At 51.4% G+C, this 14195-nt stretch overlaps 1 protein-coding gene across 3 annotated transcripts in view; it reads right to left on the reverse strand.

Annotated features, from left to right (window-relative positions):
* Nucleotides 1-13673, reverse strand: part of PPARGC1B (PPARG coactivator 1 beta) — a 107052-nt gene extending 93379 nt beyond the window's left edge. The window contains exon 1 of one of the 3 annotated variants that reach the window (XR_003427733.1): nucleotides 13539-13673. Coding sequence is in view for 2 of the 3 variants with exons in the window: in XM_027081611.1 (XP_026937412.1) it covers nucleotides 13539-13616 (78 nt within the window). In the remaining variant the exon portion in view is untranslated. The remainder of the gene's footprint in view (nucleotides 1-13538) is intronic. The other 2 variants (XM_027081611.1, XM_027081612.1) reach the window with 2 other exon arrangements.
* Between the last annotated feature and the right edge of the window lie 522 nt (nucleotides 13674-14195).

Genomic DNA, 14195 nt, shown 5'->3' on the forward strand with positions numbered 1-14195 from the left:
GTGTGTGTGTGTGTGTGTGTGTGTGTGTGTGTGTGTGTGTGTGTGTGGCTGAGGCTTGAGGACAGACAGAGGGATGAAGACAAATATCTGAAAACTGATTCACTGCAGGATCCTGTCAAATCACCCTCTGGGGCTCCACTTCCCGCTCTGTAAAATGGGAAATCTGCTCTCCTCTTGCCTATGACACGAGATTGATGTGAAGATCAAATAGAAATGCCAGATAAGGAAGCCACCCTGCTTTACACAGGCATCATATAGGGGCCTTCTATCTGCTTCTCCATCATTTGTATCCTGTGCTCTGGACTAAGGCAGGAAGGACAGAGAAGGGAGGGGACAACAGAGTTAATTCCAGACACTCTACAAATAGTATCTGATTGTTCAGGCCCAAGGCAGGGGTGCTATGACAGGGAGCTTTCTAAAAACATAGATGCTTAAGGGCTTGCTCTCAAAGATCCTCATTCAGTAAGTCTGGGATGGCTTCAGACATATAATTATTATTTTTTTAAAACTACACTGATGATTCTGATATGCACTCATGGCTGAGAACTACTGATTAGTTCTACCAACTCTGGCAGGTAGAAGCTATTATTATTCCCATCTGGGAGCTGGCTAACTAGAGCACAGAGCGGCTAACTCCTTGGGTCACACAGCTAATAGTCATAAAGCTAAGATCTAAACCAGACAGTCTGCTCTCATTCATCACGAGTTTACACAGTTTCTTGAAGCCACGCAGCGCTTGTCACAGGCTCTTTCTACTACTCCATGCAGCCTTGGAAACCCAAAAGATAACATCTCACCAGAGGAGACTGCACCAACTTTCAAAGAAACTTTTACGGCTAGACTAACTCCTTCTTCATCTGGCATTATCGAGAAATAATGTGTGCTCACAATAAGCAGGGTTCATATCAATAGAGAACTTTGAAACTTTTCCTGCTTTTGACAGACTTCCTATTTTACACGGTAACACCAAAATACATTTCACTTTCTTACTCCCTTGAACAGAGAACACCAATCAGAATATACCTTTCCTCAGAGATGACACGCTGTCTCTACCATGCATTAGAGCTTTGTACTTTTGTACAGTAATGTATTCAGAACAAGGGGCCTGGGCTTCCCTGGTGGCGCAGTGGTTAAGAATTCACCTGCCAATGCAGGGGACATGGGTTCGAGCCCTGGTGCAGGAAGATCCTACATGCTGTGGAGCAACTAAGCCCCTGCGCCAGGACTACTGAGCCCGCAAGCCACAACTAGAGCCCGTGTGCCACAACTACTGAAGCTCGCACACCTAGAGCCTGTGCTCCGCAACAAGAGAAGCCACCACAATGAGAAGCCCGCGCACTGCAACGAAGAGTAGCCCCAGCTCACCACAACTAGAGAGAGCCCGCGCGCGACGAAGACCCAACGCAGCCAAAAATAAAAATAAATTTATATTTAAAAAATCATTAAATTACCCATAAATAGTGGTAATTTAAAAAAAAAAAGAACAAGGGGCCTCCTCGCCCCTTCACTAAAACGCCCCAAGTGGTTTTCAGTGCTGAGTCCACGTGTTTCTGTCTCTGGTGGAACCAAACGCTTGCACGGACACATGCTAACAAAACGGGTTTGCTGTTTCTAATGTCCTGAGGCATGGACAAGACTGCCAAGCTTGTAAGAATTGTGTGTAAAGGAAGAGTGAATTGGCCCTAGGCAGGAAGGGTAAGGAGTGTTCTTCTGTGGAACAGACTGAGTCTTGAGGGGATCCTGAGCAAGGAATGATGCATATGGCTTAGAGTTAATCCTTTGGGGCTGGAGAGTACAGTCCTTGGTCCCTGAGTGATCCCTCCCCCACTTTACCTCCCTGGATTCCCTCCCCACTTGCTTCCTCCATAGTGGAGGCTAGCTTGCCCAGTCCCTCTGGAAAAAGCGGCTGGGCAATGGACATGAGGCCCAGTGTAAGGTGTTGGTTTCAATCTCCCTGGAAGGCGTAGGGACATTTGACCAAATCCCTCCCTGTAGATACGCGAGAGACTCCTGAAGCTTTGAGTTGGGCCAGAGCAACGCCCTGTAACAGACTGGATTCCTAACCTGTGGTTTAACATTCCACAAAGACCTGCCCACTGGAGGTGCGTTCTGATAGGGGTTTCTGGAGGCTCCAAAAAAATGTTTGCCTTTGATTCCTCTGTATGCAAGGCTTATCTTGGAGATGACGGCAGTGGGGCCCTTGTGGGGACCAGTACAATCACCACACACACCCCTCACCCACACATTCTAGCTCCAAGCACAGAGAAGGAGCTTCTGGGGCCAGGCAAATGACTGGTGACTTTCCTGAAAGATCAAACAGCATTTGTTCATTCATTTAGTCATTCAACAAATATGTATTGGGGGCCTACAGTGTGCCAGCCACTGTTCAGGCACTGGGGGATTTGATGCTGAACCAGCCTGACAAGACCCCTCTCCTTAAGGAGCTCTGGTCCTGACTGGTTACAGAAGAGAGAACGGTAGAGAATAAACACATACACAAAGGTTATCACAGGCTGGGACCAGAGTTTTGCATTTAACAAGCTCCAGGGAAGGCCAGGGAAGGCCAGGGATGGGGGTGAACCTGGCACATGGTGGGGCCAGAATAAATAGGTATCTACTCCCCATACAAATCTTCCCCCAAAGCAAATTCTCTTCTGCCACCCCCTACCACCATCTCAGTTATAGGGATGCCACTCTGAGCCCCCTGTACTCTGCACTTCTCTCCCACATCCACTCACTTCCATTGAGCCCCCCGGTTGAGGGCAAGTTTAGATGCCTCCTTCCTGCTGTCCATCACCCCCATTCCAGTCCTTTCTATATGCTCAGCCAGATTAGTCACACTGCAGTGGTTAAGACCATGTGCCCTGAAGCCAGGCAGACCTAGGCTCAAATCCCAGCCTTTCCACTACTTGTCTGGGTGATTGGGGGTGAGTCACTGAACTTCTTATACCCTTAGTTTTCTGGTTTGTCATAGGACCAACCTCACCAGGTAGCTGAGACTCCTTTACCTGACAATGTACCTGAAGGTCCTAGCTTAGTACTTGGCACATAGTAAGTGGTCATTAAATGTTACCTATTTCTTATGGTTACTGTTATAAATAATACTACTAACAAAAACCTTTGCTGACTTCTCACCAGGACATTCAAAGCTCTCCCTTACAGCCAGTTTCCCTGTGTGTTTTGTTTTGGAGTGGCTGAGTGGCAGATATAAACGAATCAGGGTGACAGAATACAGAGTGAAGGCAGGACATGCAAATGTATGCCATAGACTGTGGGATCACAGAGCAGAAAGGGAGCACTTCTTAGAGAAGGATTAGGGGAGGCAGCACTCAAGCTGGCCTTGAAGGATGCTGTTGGAGATTGGGAGGGGCAACAGATACCTCATGGTAGGGGCCCTAGTGGTTACCAGGTATAGGGAAGGAACTGCAGAACAGTGCCAGCACCTCAAACTGGGGAGTCAGCCTCAGTCTACCCAACTGTAAGATGGGGATAACAGGGCGGACCACTTCATGGGGTTCCTCTGAGATTAAATGCCGTTGCTTGAAAGGGTTAGCAGTTGTTAACTGTTCTCATCACTGTCACGGTTGAAGGATATGGTTGAAGAGGAGGGCGGCCTAGGAACACCTAACATCAGGATCCACGTTAAAAATAATATATTGTTCTACTCTTGTGGCAATGGGTACAGTGTTGCATGATCAATAATACCGGATGAGTGAACGGACGGACGGATGGATGGATGGATGGATGGAATGATGGATAAATGGGTAGGCATCTGAGGCCCCGAATGCCATACCAAGGAGCTTGATTCTGCAGGTCATTGAGGGTGGGCCTGCAGATGTTTTGAGCAGGGGCTGCTGGGGCCTGGGGTTACTAGCAGCATAGAGGCTGGGCCATCCTCAGTGCCAAAGAACCAGGTCAGGGCCTTCCCCAGTGTCCTGGGTACCACAGTTCTCTGAGAGGAGCCTGAGACCAGAAATAAAGGCTCAAGCAGCCACGTTGCCAAGGCTGTTTGCCATGGCAACATCAGGGAGCCACTCGTGGGCCGGCTGCTGCAACTGCTCAGGGCTTGGTTTCTAACGTCTCCTCGCTCTCCCTCTGCTAAATGACTCTGTTCTGCCAGGCAAGCACAAGGAAAAAACACGGCGGCAGAGCTGCCGGGGAGCATCCATCTCGGCCAAGCAGGGCTCTCCCAGCTGAGTTCCCAGACAGTGGGTCCCAGACAGCTGAGTCCCTGCTATGGAGAGCCAGCCCTGGCCAAGCAGATAGCAGCCAGGGGTCCTGTCCTGCCTCTGCTGGGTGATCTGAAGGCTTTCCCTGGTCTGCTCCCTGTCTGTTCCTTTACTTCAAGGTAAGGGCATTGAGCAAGATGGTCTCTAAGGCACTCCCAACTCCCTGAAAGCTCAAGTTTACCTTGGTGTATTTACATAATTACCATTGTCGTCTTCACAGAGGCTACCATTTATTGGGTGCTTGCTATATGTCAGGCAATGTGGCAGGCATATTTATCTTCTGCAGTTATCCTAAGAACATACTATAATTACCCCCAATTTTGCATGAGGCAACTGGGGTCAGAGAGGTTAAGACACTTGCTCAAGGTCACACAGCTAGTAAATGGTAGAATGCTGATTTAAACCCTTGGAAGTTAAACTCCAAAGCCCAGAGTTCTTAATCACTACCTGATATTTCCTCTCCTCTCTTCAAGCAGCATCTAACTGGATTCGCTTTCCTAAAAGCCGCGTTGGAACACCTGGCTAAGGCTGGATGGGATTCCTCTTCAGTCCCCCCAGAAGTACAGGGGAAAGGAAATTATAATACTAGAAACCTCAGGGCTAAGACAGGATCAAGGATCAAGAGTTCAGTGGGAAGATAAGTAGCAAGATCTGAATTATGGGCTGCCCTGGTGGCGCAGTGGTTGAGAGTCCACCTGCCGATGCAGGGGACATGGGTTCGTGTCCCGGTCCAGGAAGATCCCACATGCCGCGGAGCGGCTAGTTCCGTGAGCCACGGCCGCTGAGCCTGCGCGTCCGGAGCCTGTGCTCCGCAACGGGAGAGGCCACAACAGTGAGAGGCCCGCGAACCGCAAAAAAAAAAGAAAAAAAAAGATCTGAATTATATTTGCCTGTTTTTATTATTAACAATGGCTCCCATTTATTGGGCATTTCGAAACACTTTATGGGCATCATCTTTAGGAAAGTAGCCTTTCCTAAAACCCCTTAAGGTATCTGCTACTATCAGTCCTATTTCCTAGATAAAAATGCTGAGGCACAAAGAAATTTTGTGCCAAAGGCCACAGGGCTTGCCCCAAGCATAGTACAATCCTAGGATTCAAAGCCCTCTCAGCCACTGAAACAAATAATTAGAGAAAACATTTGTTTTCTTTCCTAAAAGACTGAGCAGTAATTACAGGCCTTTGGGGATAATTAATCAATGACTTTGCCAATGACTTGTAAAAGTCTCTCTGGTCTCCTACTCTAGACCTGAGCTGCAACTCAGGCTCTTCCCTAAGGAAAGAGCAGAGCGGGGAGCCCAGGAGTCTTGCTGCCACCATGGCCTAGCTATGTAACTCCAGGACAGGCCCCTCCTCTCAGCTCTGTCAACCCCTAACCCTGCAGCCCTGTCTCCCTCAAAGGATGGTCCTCGGCATCTAATGAGAAAACCAAGGTCAACTGCAAGGGAAGTGGGTGAGGCCCCTGGGGTTTAGGAACAGCGAGAGCAGGAGGAACGTGCAGCCTGCCCAGGGTGGTGGTGGACTGCACCCCAGGGTCCTACAGCCACCACAAAGCCCAGCCACCCTGGGCAGCAGTGTCTCTCCAAGGACTATCACCCTGTCCCTCTCTGACAGCCAAGACCCACCCTCCCCTCAAGTCCTGATACTGGAAAAGAACTCGTCAGAGAGTCAGAGACCTGAGCTTCCTCCAGCAAGATGGCTTCTTCTCCTGTGCCCCAGTGTCCCTTCTTCTGGGAAAGGCAGGGGTAGATCTGATGCACTCTAAGATCCCTCCCAAGCTGAGGAGAGGGAGCTGCTTAAGGACCAACGTTCAAATCCCAGGTTAGACACTCACTAGCTCCAAGACCCTGAATGACTTAACCCCTGTGTCTCAAGTTCATCACTTACAAAACGGGAGAAACAGAAGCCACCTCACCATTACTGGAAGAAACCCATGCAACAGTACTCAAGTCTCTTCACAGATACACACTGAAACAGCCATAGATGACATGTGTTCTGTGGGTGGATGAACAAGAGTGGCCCCTGGTCCAAAATGGCTGAATCTGAGTGTCGGGGGCATGGAGATTCCCTATTCCCTTCCCACCACTGGCTTCTGCTGTGTATGTTCGACATTTTCCATCGTAAAATGTTTAAAATACAAAGTTCTTTGCAGAGAACCTGACACCTAATCATACAGAACATTCTTCTGCTCAAAAACTCATCTGCTTCATGGGTAACCACAATGCTAGACCAGGATAAAAATGATTTTTTCTTGCCCTCCCTGAGCTGTCATCCTAGTTGTAGGGTTAAACACATACATGCAGGCAGGGACTTCCCGGGCGGTTCAGTGGTTAAAACTCTCCGAGTTCCCACTGCAGGGGGCACGAGTTTGATCCTGGTCAGGGAACTAAGATCACGCATGCCAAGCAGCCCAAAAAAAAAAAAAGCACGCAGGCACCAGTAGATAGTAAGTGGCACCCTCCACCTCAGTGGAAGAGGCAGTACAGTGTGCTTCACAGGCCTTCCAGAGCGGTCAGGTGTGACCTGGGGCTTGAATTGCAGGGAAGCTATGAATACATTAAAATGGTGGGGATGGAGGCCTGGAGAGGAGCTTTCAGGTCATTCCACAAGCGTTTTATTAGTCTGTCTCTTCTCAGGAACACATGCTCTGAAGAGGCTCATAGTCTAGCTCATTTGTTCACTCAGTGAGGATTCTGAACTGTGTTCCAGGCACTTGTCTATTCATTGTGGGAAAAAATGGTCAATGAAGTGAACAAAAATCCTTGCCCTCATAGAGCTTAACAATCTGGAGTGATTTCCTAAACACTTAACAAGACCTATGTTAGAAGAGATGCATCTACTATTGGGTGCTTCTATGCCATGCATTGTGTGGGGTGCTTTAAATCCATTTTGTCCTTTGATTCTCATTGACTCCTCAAAGCAGCTTTATCAGGGAAGTACTATTTATCGTTACCTTTACACATGAGGAAATGTAAGTTTGGAGAAGTCACATGACCCACCAAAGGTCTCACAGCTAGTAAATCACAGAACCAGGACTCAAACCCAGCCAGGCTTCAGAGTGCACCCTGCCACACGTGGGATGGAGTAGTGGTACCTGGAGGTGAGAAGGCGTCACCAAAATGATGGCATGGGAGCTGAATCTTGCAGGATAAATAATGGAAATAGTGGAAATGGAGACAGAGGAGACAGAAAACAGCTGCATGAGCCAACGTTTCCTGGAAGAAGATTCATGACATAGCCTGGGGCGGACGAGGATCCCAAAGGGAAAGCAGACAACTCAGGATGAACTCAGGGGCCTAACTCTCCAACTTCAAGAACCTTCAGGTTCTTGAAGTTGGAGAGTTCTTGCACATGAAGCTAAACTTTGGCCTTTAAGTTAAAAGTACTGGGGAGCCATGGGTGATGTGTGAGCAAGGGAGTGACATCAGACATGTACTCTAGGAGGACTGATCTGCCGTCAAGGCTGAGGACAAGTAAGAGAGGGCAAAGTCTGGTGTGGCAAAGATCCGTTTGGTAGTAAATGCAGGAATCCGGTTGTCAATGGACAAGGACCTAGACCAGAGTCGGAGAGAGGAACAGAAAGGTCAGTCCAATCCAACTGATTCCTCATCAGCTGAGAGTCCACAGGATGTATGTGAGACATTCAACTAGGTTGGAAGAGGAGAGACAGTAAACAACACTGCTCATTCTCTTCTAAATGACTGTATTTGGGTTCCCTCCACCCTTATATCACAAGAACTATGCTTCCCTTTCCTACAGAGAAAAGATTGCCTGGGCGGGAGTTAGTTCCATCCTTGCTCTTGCCCTTCTAAAGTGTTTCAGAGAGAGAAAGATTCCAAGTTTTGTGAACAGCAGTTGGATGTTCATTTTATATACATTCGATTATTTAATTCCCAAACCTGAGAGTTAGGGCCTAATATCCCCATTTCATAGACTGAGGAACAGAGGCCTAGAGAAGCAGAGGGACTTATGAGTTCTGCCTTCTTTCTCTACAGTTGGCCTTCATTTGCTCAAGGTGCTATGAACAGAACAGAACTATGAACAGAAACAGAGTAGTCCCTGTCTTCATGGAACTTGGAGCCAAGAGGTCTAGGGACCTTGCCCACTGATCCTGGCTCTTCCACTTACTCCAAGGTAATGTAGGGAGAGCATCTTCAGCAAGTCAGTGAGTTTTCTGAAACTGTAAATGCCTCATCTGTAAAATGGGAATAACAGCACCTACACTTTGTAGAATCTTTATGAGAATGAAATGTAATAATGCAAACAGAAGGCTCAGCAGAGCACACAGCACATGGCGGATGCTCCATGAATTGCACTGATGATGACGACAACGCATCATCGTCCTAGGAGATAGCCATTAACACTGCAGTGCTCGTATCAGGGACTCACTTCTAAGCCCAAATCCAAGCTCCCATTTGCAAGGCTGCTTCTGACTCAAACCAGTATTCCTTCTATTGTTCCAGAGACAGAAAAAAAAGGGTGACTCACCTTTTTTTGGCAATGATGAAGCTTCTGGCTGGCCTGCACCAGCTGGGGAGAGGAGGACCCTAGGGGGAAGGGGAAATATAAGCCCCCAGGGCCCAGTTGCTGGGCCATTGCCTTTCCTGGGTTTCACAGGCATCCTGATCATTTAGCACCAGCCAGGAAGCCCCAGTGAAAGTGAACCCTGGGCCTCTGGTAAACAAATCCAGCAAACGTGTCCCCTTCTGGGCTCAGGTGAAAAAGTTACTCCCCTGGGTCTCACACAGGTTTAGAGTAGGTAAAGGCACCCAGTGAAGGATTCACTTCAACCTGCCCCTATAGATGGCCAGAACCCTGACTTGGAAAAGAAGTTAACCCTGGCTTCAGGGGCTGTGGAGGCAGCAATATTCCAGACTTAGCAAGTCAACATTAGTGAACCCATTTTCCCCAATTCTCCATGTGGCATGAGCCCCTTCTGGTGCTCGGATCCAGTCTTAGAACAATGAAGAGATAGAATACCAATCAAAAAATGGGCCAAGTTCACCAACACAACATTTCACAGAACAGAACCACAAATGGCCCATAATCATATGGGGAAAAGGTTCAGCATCACAAGTCATCAAAGAAATGCACATTAAAACAATAAGGTGACAAAATTTATTGATGAACAGACTGGTAAAAATGAAAAACAATTAAAATACCAAGTTACCGGAGTATGAGGAACCAGGCATTCCCACACAATGCTGGTGTGAAATTAGCACAATCTTTCTAGAAGGCAATCCAGAAATGTGTTTACTAAACGCCTGCATAGTTCCTTTGACAGAGTAATTTCATTTCTAGGAATTCAAATGAAGAAAAGGCATATGCAAAGATACTCATTTCAGCATGGCTTACAGGAGCAAAAAAAAAAAAAATTATAAACTACTTAAATGACTAACAATAAAGGATTGATTAAATGCATTATGGTTCAACCCTTAATATTATATAACCATTAAGATATTAAGTAGAATACTTGTTGATGTGGAAAGACAGTGACAGCATATTGTTTGGAGGACAAAAAAAAAAGCAAGCTACAACAGTGAGATTCCAAGTTACAATTAGTAAGTAAAGAATGACTCCATTTTTGTACAAAAGATACAATCCATAGGAATCAACAGGAAAAAGTCGGAAAACATATAAAAATTAAGAGTGATTAGATTTGGGTAAGATTACATATTTTCCATTTTTTTCCTTATGCATGCCAGTATTTCCCAACAATTCTATAATTAAATATTTTTAAATGATAACAGGTTGGACTTAATTATTTAAAGTTCCTGCCAACTCTGGGGTGGTGGTGGTGGGATGAATTGGGAGATTGGGATTGATATATATATACACTAATATGCATAAAATAGATAAGTAATAAGAACCTGCTGTATAAAAAGTAAATAAAATTCAAAGAATTTTTTTAAATAAATAAATGAAAATAAAGTTCCTGCCAACTCTGACATTTTGGGCACCTATGCTTGATGCCCCAAGTGACTTCGAACAACCCAGATTTAGTGTGGGCTTACTGTGTGGCCTTTGGAGCCTAAGTCATTGCCCACAGCTGCAGCCCTCTGCATTCCTCTCTTCCATACTCTGCCCGGCTGTCTCCCCAGCCAGCCTGAGTGCTTCCCTTGTCTGTAATTCCTGTGCCTAGCCAAGAGCTGAGCAAAGGAGCTCAGCATGGTGACAGGTGCCACGGGGCACAAAGAGATGAAAGGCACAACTCTAGTTCCAGAATCTTACTGGGACGGAACGCACACACAAAGTGCTTGGTTGTATAACACAGACTAAGAAAACCAGAGGCTAGAGAAAGCAGGGCAAGCCGGGTTGGGGAGGCCTGCTAGAGCTGAGGGCCATGCAGGAATGGTGGGTGAGGGCACTGCAGGCAAGGGGCACAGCCTGAACAACGGGAAGCCAACCCAAAGTCCTTTGGGAACATGCCCCAAACCTTTCCAAAAAACTTTCACAATCCTTGGTCTGCCGAATCTCTGAACTTTGCCCTGAATGGGTAAAAGTTAAGTCTCCTAAACAGGAGCCCTCTCTCTATCTAACCCTGGGTTAGCCACCAAAGACAAGTCTTTGGGATAGAGCCGATAAATTACTTTTACTCACTCTCCCCACCTCTTCCAAAGGGGGAGGGGAGGAGGGGAGGGTCTGGGGGGAGGAGAGGAAGTTGCAGGAACAACAGACATCTCACATGCAAACAGTGCTCACCGCAAGCAACCGAGGGCCTTCTCTTGCGGCGCCACCAACCCCATTTGACAGATGGAGGAAAGGAGGCTCAGAGAGTTAAAATGGCTTGCTCCAGGGTCACCCAGCCAGAGAGTGGGGAAGGCGACTCCACTCAGGCCTTCTGACTCCAAGTCCAGTGCTATTTCGAGGTAACACACAGGACCTGGAGTCAGGAGCCCTGGATGGCTCTGTCACCCACTGGCTGCGTGGTCCTGTACCAGCCGCTCAGCCCTCACAGCCTCTATCCCCAACTGTAAAATGAGGAGGCACGCGATGACCCGCCCAGGTCCTCTTCCGGCTGGCTCTATGAGCCTTCTAGGGGCGGCTGCAAAGCTCCCCCTATCAATTACATTGCCCAAGTTGGGCCGGCAAAGATCACCAGAAGAGCTTCAGCCTATCACGTGGTTAAATAAAAAAAGCAAAACGTCCCGGATTAACTTTCACTGCACTGCTTCTGCTGATACCTGATTACCCAATTTTCAAGTTTCCTTAGGTGAAATATCCCTGCTGGGTACGCACTCCGGATGGCTAAAAGGGCAAAAAATTATTGGTGAGCCAAAGAACACAGAAGATGGAGTTAAACCCAAAACGGACAAGTTCTTGCTATGGGTCTCTGAACAAGACTCTGGCAATTTCAGGCCTCCTTCATTCGCGTCTTAGGGAAAGGTTTGGAGTCAACCCCAGACAAGTAAGAGGGCCGAGGGCAGAACTTTCCTAGCGGCAACTCGATCCACCCCGCATCCAGTCCCCCTGGCCCCAGGCTGTCGGCTGGGGGGCCGGGGGCGCCGTGGTGGTGCCAGGGCTGGGATCGGCCTTCGGAGCAGACATGGGAGCGGGGCGAGTGACTGCGCCCGGTGACCGCCGCGGGAGCTACACTGCAGTTTCGTCAGAGGTAAAGGTACGCGCCCGGCGCGCGCGGCGTGTGCACACAAACACACACACCCGCGCGCGCAGACCGTTCATCACACTCTTCCCCCGGCCTGGAGAAGCGCGATCACACGCCACCAGCCTCTTCGGCCCCTGCCCGGAACCCACCCAAGCGGGCCCGCCACCGACCACGAGGCCCCGCGGCTCCCTGACGCATGAACGTCCGCAGCGGGCGAGGACCGGCCTTCTCCTGCGCGTGGCGGGCTTCCTCTCGGCGACACCCCGCCACGCCGCTCGGTTCCAGCAGCCAGCCAGGACTCGCCACCCAAGGTCCGCCAGAGCTGAACGTCTCGTCTGCTGCGTCCCCTCCAAGTCGCATCTCAAGGCAAGAAGTCAGCTAGCAAGCCTCTCCCCGCCCACCCGGTCCCATGACAGCTGCTGCCGCCCAAAGACAGGCAGATATAACAAGAAGCAAAGTTTCCCTCTCTCCCCTCCCACATCCCGCCCCCCCCGACTTCCCCCTCCCTTCCAGTGTTATGCAAAACAAGCCGGCAACGGCGCTCCGACTCCAGGTACCAAACCAGCCCTAGCGAGCCGCGCCCGGGAGCGCCCAGCGGCCCCTCTCGGAGCACAGGCATGCGCCCGCATCCGGGGTCTCATTCTCGGCTCCGCCGCATCCCCAGCCGCCCTGCTACCGGCAGCGGGGCGGCCGTAGAAAAAGCCCTAACTATGGGGCCAAACTTTATGATTGCAACAGGCATGGGGTGGGGAAAACTAGGGAAGGGGTGGGGGGCGCGCACGCCTTGTGCTGGCATTTTCAGTGCAGCTTATCCCAGCAGCAACCCCCCCCCCGCCCCTGTCTCCAAGTCACCAGCTTCCTCGCCCCCCCTCCAACTCCCGGCACACCAGGGCACCCTCTCCTGTCACGCGCGTGTCTCCGGTGGGGCTCCCAGGCGCCGCCAGAGCCCGGGACGCCGCCTCGCCTTCCCTTCCCCCAGCATCGCCGAGCGCGCACCGGGGCCGCGCGCCGCAGGGGGACCCAGGCATCCCCAGACAGTCCTCCGCCCCCATCCTGCCGTGCTTTTCCCCCCGGGGGCTCCGCCGGTTAGCGAAACCAGGAAGGTTCTATCCCCGCCCGCATGTCCACGTGCCCCGCAGACCCCTATGGCTTCAGCGGGCAACTGGCAGGAAACTCCGCGCTGCTGGCGCTTTGGGGGAGCCTTGGCGGGGGAGGGGGGCAGCAGCAGAACGCGGGGTATTCGAGACTGGAGAATCAGGGGACTCCGGGGACCGGGGCAAGCGCCTGTGCCCGGGCCACAAGTCCACGTGAAAGTACGGCAGCAAGTGCCGGGAGCCTGAGGGCGCGCCTCCCGCACCCAGAGCCAGCGTAAGGGTCCCCCACACCTTGGCGCGGCTCAACCTCCCCAAGGAAGCGCAGAACCCCCCAGCTCTGCGGGCGTGGGGGCCGGACTCCAAGCAACGAAGGCTAGACCCTCCCCAGCGGCCGTAGCGCCCCCAACGCTCCGGCACGCGCGGGAGGACCTCCAGCTCCCAGTCCCCATAACGAAGCGCATCGCAGGGTGCACGGAAGGGGGGCTCTGCAGCCTGGAACCCCCGATCCCCCCAACACGCCCACCGCTGCCTCCCGGCCTCCGCGGCTGCGGCGGCAGCCCCCGCAGCTCAGCAGCCCTGGCTCTGGGCCCGTGGCCCCTGCTGGCCGTACCTGCGTGTCGGCGAGATAGTTGAGGAAGAAGGAAGAGAGCTCTTCGTCCAGCAGCGCGCCGCAGTCGTTCCCCGCCATCTTCCAGCCGCGGCTGCAGCGTGCGGCGGAGTCAGCGCCGAGCCGGCCGGGGGGGAGGGAGCGAGCGAGCGAGGAAGGGAGGAGGGAGGAGGGAGAGAGGCCGGCGGGAGGAGGAGGGCGGAGCTCGGGCCCCGGCTGCCGCAGGGCAGCTGGCTGCGGGGGCGGGGCCGCGCGGTGCCCGCTCGAGCAGGGGGTCGCGCCCCCACTTTCCTGCGCAACGTCTGGCGCCGCGATCCTCGCCCGCTGCCCCCTGCCCGGGAGGAAAGCGCCCGTAGCCTGGTGACGGTGCCCAAGCCGACAGTCCGATGCCTGCGCAGCAATGCGGGCAGCCCACCGCTCCTGCCAGAGCGAATCACGTTGCGTTAGCACTGGGCGGGTCCTTCGAGACAACCTGCTTCGGCACAGCTGGGGAAACTGAGGCCTGGGAAGGTGGAGGACCTCGTTTGAAGCCACAGTGCAGTTCAGTGCAGGAAGACAAAGCCCAGGTCTGGCTGCCCTGGAGGCTTGAGTTTGTCATGCCGGGCTGCAGGCCAGAGAGGGAGGGATACCATAGGTCAAAGGTGGAGAAATCCGGGAAGG

This window comes from Aethalodelphis obliquidens, unplaced genomic scaffold, assembly GCF_003676395.1.
Source record: "Aethalodelphis obliquidens isolate GAN/ISIS:26980383/991018 unplaced genomic scaffold, ASM367639v1 scaffold45, whole genome shotgun sequence".
In the NCBI taxonomy this organism is placed as follows: Eukaryota; Metazoa; Chordata; class Mammalia; order Artiodactyla; family Delphinidae; genus Aethalodelphis; species Aethalodelphis obliquidens.